Raw genomic sequence first — 12408 nt, forward strand, 5'->3', positions numbered from 1 at the left:
TAACAAGAGTGAAACTTCATGGAAATTTCTTTTGTATAGGTTAAAAAACAAGACCAAGATACAGGGAGAAAACTATATCTCTGATTCTCTTCAATTATTTGCCTTGAGTATGGTGTGTATCTACCTGATATGATGATAACTATTCCTCCCATGTGAAGTTGCTCTTGTCAGGTTGTTAGTCACAGGGAGCTTCTGATTTTTAAAAATGGGGGAAATGGTTTAGACCCATGTTATGTATGCCATACATTTCCTTGTGTACATGTTTTTTGTCCATATTAAGCCATTTACAACCAACATATCTGCAAGCATCAATTAGATAATCCTTCTTACTTACAAGTAGATATACTTGGCATTCCGGAGAGTTTACTTGGGTCTATAGATTAATGAAATTCTTATGTTCTCCTAGAAATCATTTAATGTGTTATTAAAGAACACAACCACTCATTTTCGTTTATAATATAGGAAAAATTGACTATAAATGTTCTTGAAACGTGCATTAAAATTGCTCAAGAGCATGATTAGATCTTAAAGAATGGTTGTTATTCTTAAGTTGCTATAGACCTATAAGAAGCTTACTAGACGACAAGTCCCATCAGCTAGGAATCTAGGACCTAAAAAGTCAACGGATATATTTAAAGTAGTTGGTCAGTACTAAATGATAACCTACACTTGTAACTATTTAATCAACACTAATGTAAATTGATAGCCAGTTCTGATATATAAACTAACATAGAGAATTTCACCAAAAAAAAGGTCAAGCTAATATAGCAGAGCATGCTATAAGCAGTTGAAATAGTACAGGAAGGTGGAATTCAAACTATTTTAGACATTATGTCCTTGTGTTCCCCATAAATAAATCATGTAGCAAAAAGGATGCCAATGTTAGTTAGATTTTCCCTGCCTGCTATTATACATGAAATCTTGAGAATAACATGAGTTCATTGGAAAGTCATAAATTAGAATGCCAATAGTTTATATTCATCAGCTGCCCGGGAACCCATGCATCGCTGGACTCAAATAGAAAACGGAAGAATTGGAACCTGGCTTCAAAATGATACAAGAGTTTAGCATAGCCCTTGATTCAGCACTGGATTTCCACAACACAAGACAGAAATTCGTCATGGTACCAAAATCATTTTCAAATGAGGATATAATAACTAAAGGGTACAAAAAACTGACATAAAAAGTGTACAAAAGACCAACACATAAAGTATGTACCTCTTCAACTCTCACTGCTGTAGAGAAACAAGGTCTTCTAGTTCATCTATGATAGCTTCATAGCAGAAAACAAACTGATCCTGATATATTGAAGAGAGAATTACCAAAAAGTTCAAAGAAAAAGCATATACAAAGGGGGAGGCCACAGTGCAAAAGTAGTAATGATAATAGTAATATTATTATAGGGGTATGTGGAGGAGGAAAGGGGATTGCATGCCACAACAGAAACTCTTAGGATCCTTAATGTGATGGATTCCAATTTCCAACTGGTTGGTAAATTGAGGCCTCCTGAACTGAAGGACAGAAAAGAAGACTAGAATGTAACCTTCCTAATTTTTTACTTTCCTCTAGTTTACAAAGTTACAAGAAATTCCAGTCTTTGACATTTCATTTGTGACGAGGGTGTATGCATTTAGAAAAGAATAAATTATTCCCAATTTAGCACAATAAAATTCCTCCAAACTTTCAACTTATTACAGCACCATTCCCTAACTTTTTATCCTATTTACTTGCAAGTTGCAGCCAGGGGCAGATGGAGGTGGTCCAAAAGCTAAAGATTTGTATCATCACATGTCACATCATACGTATGCTAAGCTAGAATATGACAAATTTTTATTTTACTTAAAAAAAATGTTGAAAAATACCCTATCAATGTAAAAGTTTTATTCTGTCAAAAAAAATGTAAAAAGTTTTATTGAAAAGACATATATATATATATAGCATTCATTATATAAAAGACTATAAAACATTCTAACATTCTTAAATTTAAGAATACTAATATCCCCAGTTTGGTTGTTTTCTTATCATAAAAAGCTATCCGTTTCTCCTTTCTTATTATAAAAATATATAAATAATATATAAATATAATAATTATGTTATACACATTTAAAATATATATATATACTTGTGGCTAAAATAATTAGAATGCATTCAATTTAACAAATTTATTACAGTAAATATATGACCATTTAATAAGTTATTGTTTAAAATATATGTTATGGTTTTAGGGAAAACAAAACGAAAACGGAGAAGGAACAAAAAAAAAAACATTGAATTATGTGTTAGCGCTAACAGAAGTATATGATAACAAGTAGGCTGAACAAGTGAAGAAATGTTAAATGGTAGAGGGTAACCACATGCTAGGGATTGACACTACTGTCTAGTTTGTGTTACCGTGTTGATTTTTATACATTCAAAAAATTTTTAAATGAATGCAAAGGGAATTCGAAATAATAAGTGACTCTTCCTCTTCTTCTAACAAGCCAACATGTGATCCAACCAAATACATGCCATCTCATGCAATATTAGTTCATTCAATAATGGTAATTAAAAAATTAAAGCAGCAAAGCAAGGTACCTGGGTCTGAACCATTCCAATTCGTTGGGACCTGAACATAGCTATTGTACTTGAGATATCTAAAGCGGACATATCACCAGCAAGTATTCTCTGAATTGTGTTGTGAATTGTGCAGTATGTTCCAGTTCTACCAATGCCTGCACTGGACGATTGAGTTTGTCTCAGACATATATGCATATGATTTATTGCCATTGTCGTCAAAATTACAAATAATTAAAGAAGCAAAGAATGGGATGAACCTGCAGTGCACCACTATTGGGCCAAGGTTTGCCGGTAAATGGTGCAATCTTCTAAAAATCTCACGAACAGCAGATGTATCTCTTGGAACTCCATGGTCTGGCCATTCAGGATACTGAATGTGCAAAACCGATAACGGTGTATCTTCGGCCTGCAACAATATCATCTAAAGTTTAATATGAACCACAATGCTATGCAACTTCATGGTGCAGAGACACCGAGAGACTTCCAAAATTGAGACATTAACTTATGATTTTCTTCTTGAAAATATATTAAGTACAAATATATTATAAGGAAAAAATAGTCTATGTTCCATAAACAAGATTTCATATATCGAGCTCGAGTTGAACGGTATAAGCTGATATTTGTTGATGCAATATGCTTTGCCAGCCTAAAACAAACCAGCCTTTGGTGTTTAGATTCCTTCAAAGACAGTATATAATCAAAACAATTTACAAAAGTAACAACTAGTTTGAATAGAAAGTAAACATTTGGTCACTATTTTGTTTATGTTCTTTTAAAAGGGCATTCCCTCTCAAACATGTTAAGAGATTCGAAATTTACAATTCATTGATGGCTTTTTTCTTGAATCATTCTTCACAGAAGAAGAAGAAGATCAACTCACCTCTTTATGATTTACTTCCAAATGGCGCAACACCAGTGAAGTTTCAGTAGATTTTATCCATTTACTGATAATAGAGATATTACCACATTCTCTAGGTCCATCCTCAGCTTGAAAGTAATCTCCACACTTTATCGTCTATAATAAGAAAATTATACACATCAATTTTCTTTTTTTTTTTTTAAAACAAATGTATATAGACAATAGCAAAAAAGTGATCATGACCATTACGGAATCAAGAACCTTGTAATTGTCGACCAACTTAGTAAGCATCACAATTGCAGGGCAATGATATTGGATTACCATTTCCCAGAAATCCTCATATGTGTGAGGCAACGGCCCTTGTGTGGCTATAAATTGCGACACATTTCCGGGCAAAGAGGCCTGCATTTAAGATGAAAACGAAATGCAATTGTCAGCATCATGAATTTCATCTCCAAAGCTCCTTCCACAGCTTTAATTTTCAGACCATATAATCACAATAAAAGAAATTCAAAATAATAATAATAAGGAAATGCCTACAGATATGCAGCTTGCATTGATATATCCCTGTGCTTCAGGCCTATAATCCGTGCTAGACTTGAGAACAACCCTGTTATTGTCAACTGAACCAAACACAAAAAATTAAACAAATAAATTGCAAAACTCCACAAGATCAAGGTTGTAATTTTAAATAGCAAGTTGCAACTTCAATTTTACTCAAATGATGAACTTCAAGCACAAGATTTAATCTAAGTATGCCATGGAAAGAGAAGATTAATATTTTACATGGCAACACATCAGTATATCGATTTTTGCTCAAATTGACAGCATCCAGAGCCACAGTGCATCTTCTCCTCATCTCACTTGGCGTTATCCTATTTGCCTGAGAAAGATTCAACATCACAGAATACAAGAATAGCGCCAAAAGAGGAAAAAAAAAAAAAACAACGTATGAACAATAATCATAAATTAGGAAAAAAAAAGTGAAAACAAAAATTGAAAAGAAAAAGTTGTAACCTAACCTGCAAGCGAGCGAACTCTTGAGCTATCCTCTGAGGAGTGTGGAGCTTCTCCTTGAAGAACGAGAGCGCTTCCGTACAGTGTTTCAGCTGATCGGAGGATAGTGCGATTCGCGCGGGATAATCCGCCGAGAAATTCAATTTCTCGCGAGATAATGCTGCGGATGAGGAAAGGGAGGAGGTCGGCGGATTTCCGGCGGAAGAGGCTGCCATGGCGGACGTCCGACGGGGACGAGAGCGGGCGGAGGCGCGGTTCCCCAGTTGAGTAGAGAGAGCAGCGTGGATTCGATGTTATTGGGAGTCGAATCTTGCGTGCACTCACTATCGCAACGGAGTAATAATACAACATGATCTGTTTCCGGAATTTATTTTTATTTTTTATTTTTATTTTTAATCCTTATTGGGCGGGCTTGACCTTTCAAATTTAGTTAGTACTTAGCACTTACTAATCACTGGTTTATTATGGAAATGAATATTTATGTAATCATTATGCTACTTCTTCATCTTGACTCCACAATAGTAATTGACATTCATTATGGTTTTTGATTCCATGTTACTCTTTTACTACTGCTCCCTACTACAATATATTATTGTGTTTGCTGTAACGAGTTTGGTTGAATGTGCATATCTTTTCTTTAAAAATCATTGGAGCACTACTAAATACTTTTTCATTTTTATCATATTGAATGGTAGTGAAGAATAATTGCAGCCTAACAAGTTGTGTAGTTCAGAATCAGATGAAAAGTGGAATAAAGTATTGTCTTAATAAAAATTCTCTTCAACAACTCCAAAAAGTATCTTAATAAATTAACCTAGAAGTATTACAAAAGATGCTACAATTTTTACAAACTTTATTATTAAGACAAAAAAAGAATTATTCTCAGCAATATTAATGGGTATATTAGGGTAAAGAATACATGATAATTGGTATAAGGATATTACTACTCCAACAGCAAACAATTACACATATAATATTACAAAGTGGTAGAAGAAATCTCATATCATATCACCAAAATCCAGAAAAGAAAGGAATGTTCTTTTCTGAGTTACAAAGAAGAAGACTGGGGGTCATGTTGAAGCTGATGAATCTGCAACATTGGTGTTAATTGCACTAGAAAATCCCATTGTAATGGATTTTGGTGGTGGTGGATTTTCAATATCTGTCACACCTTCTAGCATTTGAACAACCTTGCTCATTGTTGGCCTCATTGATGGCTGCTCCTGAATGCACCAAAAACATGCCATAATCAATCTCTCTACTTCCTCCAACTTCACTTCTTCACAAATCAATCTTTTGTCAATCACACCTCTTATGTTACCTTTCTCAAACTCCTCATAGGCCCATATAGAACATTTCTTTCTGTTTGTTTCTTCTGAAACTTCAAAGTTCCTTCTACCACTCACTATCTCCAACACAACCATACCATAACTATACACATCTGATTTCGAAGTAATTGGAAGGTTTGCCAGCCATTCCGGCGCTAGGTACCCTCTTGTTCCTCTCACACTAGTCAATGTTCTGTGCCGGTGATTCGTGGCACTCGAGAGCTTTGCAAGGCCAAAATCCGAGACTTTTGCGTTGTAGTTCTCGTCTAAGAGAATGTTTTCAGGCTTGATGTCACAATGAACAATGCAGTTTCTACACTCCTCATGAAGGTATGTCATGCCTCTCGCGGCGCCAAGGGCGATGTTGAATCTTTGATCCCAATCCAATAATTTCCCTGATTGTAGTTCATCATCAACAAAGAGGAAATTATCAAGTGATCCATTTTTCATGAACTCGTATACCAAAAGCCGGTGACTCCCTTCCGAACAGAAACCAATCAACCTCACTAGATTCAAATGATGGGTGCTACTTATGGTAGAAACCTCCATCCTAAACTGTTTGTCACCTTGCTCAATTCCCTCAAGTTGCTTCACAGCAACAACAGTTTTATTAGCAAGAGTTCCTTTATAAACAGCACCGAATCCACCATCACCTAGCTTCTCCTTGAAGCCCTTGGTTGACCTTTGAAGTTCCTTGTAAGAGAAATGGATTGGTGCGCCGGATGCATACTCAAGCAGAGCATAATGAGCAGAGAATCCACCGAATCTCGGGATATTCCTAAAACACCACAACCATAAACCACCCTCAAATGCAAGGAAACCTAAAATGCTACTCAAAACTAAAGCTACTACCCAACCATGAAACCTCCAATGCTTCTTAACAACATTCTCCGAAGAGGGAGTTGAGTTTGGAGCTACAGGTGGACAAACCTTAATGAAGGAAGTGCTAGGCAGCGCAGGATTCTGGTATCCACTGATGAAATTCGACGTCTTAATGTAACACCATCCGGTTCCATCCGCCAAGGAAGTGGAAGCAAAACAAGAACTAGCAGCAAGACAATTTCCACTACAAGCTGAAATACCAATGAAAAATATCTCAGGATTAACAACAAAAACAGGAGGGTATGTCAAGAATTTTGCATGATCCAATTGCAACATAGCAACCTTCCCAACACAGTCCTCAAGCTTCACCTTCCTCTGGCACCCTTTCCTACCATCATTAGGATCAACCATCTCAAAATTCTGAGATGGACAGCCACAAAGAGGTTCTGATTTTGAATCATAACTACACACACCATAGTTCCCACAGTAACCAAAAACCTCACATTGATCCTCAACAGCAACCCAATTCACATTCACAACTTCACTACCCTTCAAATAACTATAAACCCTCAAATTCCCATCATCACCAAGCTTTAAAACCCTCAACACATTGTTCCCTCCTTCATTATAGTCACTACTATAGGCAACAACCACAGGAGAAGTCAAATTAGGATCACTTATCTCCAAAATCCCCACAGACTTCAATCCTAATACAGGTGAACTCAAATTCACACCACTCATTGAAAAGTTCAAGCCTTGATCCCAATAAGTAACACTATTATTCCAACTAAGGGTAAGATTCCCAGATTTCTGAAGAAAGAATGAGTACACCCCAGATCTCAGAACCATACCAAGATTGAAACTTTGAGAAGGGACAATTGTATCAGTGGGGTTCTCAAAGCTTGACCAAACAGTGGAAGTTCCATTGGAGAGAACAAAGTTTCCACTTTCAAGAACCGTTGCTGAGGTGACGCCTATGTTGCTGGTGTTGGAGTCCCACAAGGTAGCGCCGGAGCCATTAACCAAGCGAAGGTTTCCAGCTGGAAGGAGGCGGAGGTAGCCGCCGAAGTCCACGGCCGCAGAATTTCCGGCAGACCAGATAATGGGGGCGCCGCCGGAGTGTACGACGGCGGCGATGAAGGAAGATGGGGTGGTTTGGAGAGGGTGGAAGCGTAGGGAAAAGGTGTTGTTGGGAGAAGGCCACGATTGGTTGGTGTTTGAAGCATAGAGAGTTGTTCCCGGTGAGATGATGGTGGTGGCAGTGGTGAAGATAGTGATAGATATGAAGGTGACAAGGGACAGTGACAAAGGTGGTTGTTTTCGGAGTTTCATGTTTCTCTGCAGTAGCACCATGTCTTTTTTTTTTTTTTTTTATGTTTTTAATCTTCTTTCTTATTATTAAAGAAACCGGTTTAGAAGATCATATAGGATGGTATGTACGGGGAGAAAAAGAACAGAAAAGAATTTGACTTTGGACTTTGGACTTTGGACTTTGAAGTGTTGGTGGGGTAGCCATGTGTGTAGTTCTGGACTTCTGGTAGAAAGGGTATGAATGTGTTTTCTTGTTTTCAAACTTAAATGTGACTTATTTTTCAAATAGTGTGGTTTTTCTTTTTCCAATTTTCAATTCCATGGTTTGATTTTGCGAGTATCTTTGCTTTTTAGTCAGTTCCAAGTTTGGATTTGATATTACGGCTAGTCAAGAATGCAAATTTTATTGTGATAAGGTCAAATTAGATGCCATCAATATGGGCGGTTGAATTTTATTTTTAATGCTGAATGAAGTTGAAAAATAAATTTCATACGTCTATAAATAGAGGAGTAATCTCAAGAATATTACACATATATACAAAAGCAATAAAAATTTTCTTTCTATTTATATTATCTATATACAAAATTCTTCCTCTCTTTTTTTCATACGTTAATACATATATAAGTATCATCTCTTTTATATTGAGATAGTATTTGTGTTTAATATTGTTATCTAATTATATTTCTATTTGTTACCTCTTCCTTATTTATTTATTTAGTTATTTTATAACACGTTATCAGCACGAAACTCTAACAAAATTTTAGGAAGACTCCAGGTAACAAATTTTTATTATGTCAAAACTCTATCATCTTGAATATAATGCTCTTGATATATTTGAAAACAATTATTTATCATGGATACTAGATGCTAAAATCCATCTTGATTCAATGGATCTTGGAGATATCATTGAAGCTGTAAATAATACATCCCAAAAGGATAAAGCCAAAGATATGATTTTCCTTCGTCGTCATTTTGACGTATGATTGAAAAATGAATATTCCACATTAAAAGATCCTGTAGATCTGTGGAAAGACCTTGAAAAAAGGTACAATCATCAAAAGACGGTGATACTTCCTCAAGCCCGATATGTTAGAGAAAACTTTCTTGACCTTCCATGCCTCGAATGTGCTCCTGCAGCAGCAGTATCGAGAAAAAGGATTTAAAATTTTTTTGGAGCTAATTTCTTGCTTTCTTGTTGTTGAACGCAACAATGAGTTGCTCTTAAGAAATCATGAAGCGCGCACAGCTGGCGCCGCCCCATTTCCTGAAGCAAATGCGGCAAATTATAACACCAGAAGAGGTAAATGGCAAGATTTTGATAACAAGAAAAATTATGGAAGGAAAAGAAATTATATTCATAAGAAAGGATCTCACTAAAAGTGGGATAAAGAAAGAAACAATGGGTAAAGTAAATCAATTAAGGATAAATGCTTCCGTTGTGGTGGAAAGGGCCATTGGTCACGTACCTGTCGTACCCCAAGGCACCTAAGTGATTTTTATAAAGCATCCTTGAAAAAGGATGACAAAGGAAGGAAACAAATTTTGTTTCAAATGATAAAAATTTCACCATTCATTATGATGTATCTAATTTCTTTGAGGATTCTGAAGGAAATATTGGCTATTTGATCAATGATGGAATAGTTTGATATATGTATGTATTTGTTAAGTATTCATGTGAATAATTTTGACTGTGCATGTACTTCTACTCATTTTATAATTATCATTTATTTTTGAAGAAAAATGGCAAGGACATATTCTGAAGATATTTGCCTTGCGGATAGTGCAAGTTCGCACATTATTCTTAAAAGTGATATATATTTTACCCATCTTGTGCCAAAAGAAGAGTATGTTAATACTATTATTGACTCGGGCAATGTGATAGAAGACTCCGGAAGATCTATAATTTTGTTTTCTGGAGGAACAAAATTTGTAATAAATAATGCACTATTATCTACCAAGGCTCTGAGGAACTTGTTGAGTTTCAAAGATATTCGCCGAAATGGATATCATATTGAGACTATGAATGAGGAAAATCATGAGTACTTATGTATCACAACTCATGATTCAAATAAGAAAGTTATATTAGAAAAATTACCCTCACTTTCATCTGGGTTATATTATACCAAGATTAGTGCAATTGAATCACATGCCATTGTAAACCAGAAGTTTACTATCCCAAATGAATTCATAACTTGGCATGATAGATTGGGTCATCCGGAAACAACCATGATGAGGAGAATTATTGAAAACTCTCATGGACATTCACTAAAGAACCAAAAGATTCTTAAATCTAGTGAATTTTGTTGTGCTGCATGTTCTCAAGGGAAGTTAATTTTAAGGCCATCACCAGTAAAGATTGGATTTGAGTCCCCTGAATTCCTAATAAGGATACAAGGTGATATATGTGGACCTATTCATCTACCATGTGGATCTTTTAGATATTTTATGGTCCTGATAGACGCATCTTCGAGATGGTCACATGTGTGCTTATTATCTTCTCGCAACCTGGCGTTTGCGAGATTACTGGCTCAAATTATTCAATTAAAAGCACAATTTTCAGAAAATCCAATCAAAGCAATTCGTCTTGATAATGCTGGTGAATTTACTTTCCAAGCTTTTGATGCATATTGTATGGCTAATGGAATAAGTGTTGAACATCCAGTAGCTTATGTTCACACACAAAATGGGTTAGTAGAATCACTTATTAAGCGCCTCCAATTAATTGCTAGACCCTTACTTATGAGAACAAATATCCCAACCTCAGTTTGGGGCATGCTATTTTACATACTGCAGCACTTATTCGTTTGAGGCCAACGAGTTACCATCAGTTCTCTCCTATGTAATTAGCTTTTTGGCTGGCAGCCAAATGTTTCCCATTTAAGAATATTTGGGTGTGCGATATATGTTCTCATTGCACCACCTAATCACATCAAAATGGGACCCCAAAGAAAATTTGGAATATATGTTGGATATGATTCTCCCTCTATAGTGAGGTATCTTGAGATACAAACTGGAGATGTATTTAAAGCCCGGTTTGCGGATTGTCATTTTGATGAATCAAAATTTCCAACATTAGGAGGAGAGAATAAGCTTCTTGAAAATGAACTTAATTGGAATGCATCATTGTTGATGCATTTAGATCCTCGATCAGGGCAATGTGAACTAGAAGTTCAAAAGATTATACATTTGCAAAGAATAGAAAATGAATTGCCTGATGCATTTTCTGATACAAAGAGGATAACCAAATCTTATATACCAGAGAAAAATGCTCCAATTCGAATTGATGTCCCAGTAGGACAAGTAGTCACTGAAGCAAATTCATGCCAGAAGTGTGGCAGGGCAGAAAATGCCCCAATTCGAATTGGTGTCCCAGTAGGACAAATAGCCACTAAAACAAATACACGCCAGAAGCGTGGCAGGCCTGTCGGTTCCAAAGATAAAAATTCTCGAAAGAGAAAAGAGGTAAATATTATTCCTGTTGAAAAAGACATAGTAAAGACACCTGTAGTTGTCCAAAATTTTAATATAGTTTTAACGCCAAAAGACGTTCAGGTACCTGAAAATTGTGAAAATGATGAGATCTCGATAAATTATGTCTTTACAGGAGAGAAATGGGACCGAAATAAGACAATTGTCAATGAAATATTTGCATATAATGTGGCATTAAATATCATGCATGAAAGTAAGGATCTTGAGCCAAGATCAGTCGAAGAATGTCGACAAAGGAATGATTGGCCAAAATGAAAAGAAGTCATGAAGGCTGAATTAGACTCACTTGCAAAACGTGAAGTCTTCGGACCTGTAGTCCGTACACCAGAAGATGTAAAACCTGTTGCATACAGGTGGGTATTTGTGAGAAAACGAAATGAGAAAAATGAAGTTGTGCGCTTCAAAGCCCGACTTGTGGCACAAAGTTTTTCACAAAGGCCCGGTATAGATTATGAAGAAACGTATTCCCCTGTAGTGGATGCGATAACATTGCGTTATTTGGTCAGTTTATCTGCATATCATAAATTGCATATGCATTTAATGGATGTGGTAACAGCCTACTTATACGGCTCATTAGATCGTGATATCTATATGAAAGTCCCTGAAGGATTAAAGATATCTAAACCATCCAATGAATATTCACAGGGGTTATACTCAGTCAAATTACAAAGATCTTTATATAGTCTAAAGCAATCTGGACGAATGTGGTATAATCGTCTTACTGAGTATCTGCCCAAAAATGGATTTAAGAATGATGATATTTGCCCATGTGTTTTCATAAAGAAATTTGCATCTGGATTCATTATAATTGCTGTGTACGTTGATGATTTAAATATCATTGGGACTTCTGAAAAGATTCCAACAATTATAAAAACTCTAAAAGAAGAGTTTGAGATGAAAGATCTTGGAAGAACTAAATTTTGTCTCGGCCTGCAGATCGAGCATATAAAAAAAGGGATCTTTATTCATCAAACAACATACACAGAAAAGATCTTGAAGAGATTTTATATGGATAAGTCACATCC

The 12408-nt window shown here is 35.8% G+C and overlaps 2 protein-coding genes across 7 annotated transcripts; both read right to left on the reverse strand.

The window, feature by feature from the left end:
- Positions 1 to 737: 737 nt before the first annotated feature.
- PTP1 (protein tyrosine phosphatase 1) lies at positions 738 to 4794 on the reverse strand. 6 transcript variants are annotated; one of them, XR_015899848.1, is made up of 9 exons: positions 4438 to 4781; positions 4202 to 4298; positions 3956 to 4038; positions 3665 to 3817; positions 3437 to 3571; positions 2814 to 2962; positions 2575 to 2711; positions 1219 to 1298; positions 738 to 1040 (listed from the first exon to the last, which is right to left on the reverse strand). XR_015899848.1 is itself a non-coding variant. In XM_016320952.3 (9 exons), the coding sequence occupies exons 1-8, from the start codon at positions 4645 to 4647 to the stop codon at positions 1230 to 1232; spliced, it is 1026 nt and encodes a 341-aa protein (XP_016176438.1). In that variant the 5' UTR covers positions 4648 to 4794; the 3' UTR covers positions 738 to 1087; positions 1219 to 1229. The 6 variants fall into 6 exon arrangements, 4 of the variants coding, with proteins under 4 accessions (XP_016176438.1, XP_020966386.1, XP_020966385.1 ...); XR_015899847.1 differs by having other exon boundaries at positions 738 to 1087; XM_016320952.3 differs by having other exon boundaries at positions 738 to 1087; positions 2575 to 2716; positions 3677 to 3817; positions 4438 to 4794.
- Positions 4795 to 5308: 514 nt separating this feature from the next.
- On the reverse strand, positions 5309 to 7973 carry LOC148546788 (lectin protein kinase family protein). The gene has a single exon (XM_088497868.1). The coding sequence runs from the start codon at positions 7933 to 7935 to the stop codon at positions 5503 to 5505; it is 2433 nt and encodes an 810-aa protein (XP_088353994.1). The 5' UTR covers positions 7936 to 7973; the 3' UTR covers positions 5309 to 5502.
- Between the last annotated feature and the right edge of the window lie 4435 nt (positions 7974 to 12408).

Source organism: Arachis ipaensis, chromosome B9 (assembly GCF_059453495.1).
Source record: "Arachis ipaensis isolate K30076 ecotype BB chromosome B9, ASM5945349v1, whole genome shotgun sequence".
Lineage (NCBI taxonomy): Eukaryota > Viridiplantae > Streptophyta > Magnoliopsida > Fabales > Fabaceae > Arachis > Arachis ipaensis.

Excerpts from the sequence above, each read along its gene's own strand:
- LOC148546788 (XM_088497868.1), bottom strand. The coding sequence starts at position 7,935 with ATGGTGCTACTGCAGAGAAACATGAAACTCCGAAAACAACCACCTTTG.
- PTP1 (XM_021110727.2), bottom strand. The coding sequence starts at position 4,647 with ATGGCAGCCTCTTCCGCCGGAAATCCGCCGACCTCCTCCCTTTCCTCA. Across the intron at positions 4,299-4,437 it reads AAGAGTTCGCTCGCTTGCAG|GCAAATAGGATAACGCCAAG; the intron begins GTTAGGTTACAA and ends AATCTTTCTCAG. Across the intron at positions 3,818-3,955 it reads TCAATGCAAGCTGCATATCT|GCCTCTTTGCCCGGAAATGT; the intron begins GTAGGCATTTCC and ends TCTTAAATGCAG.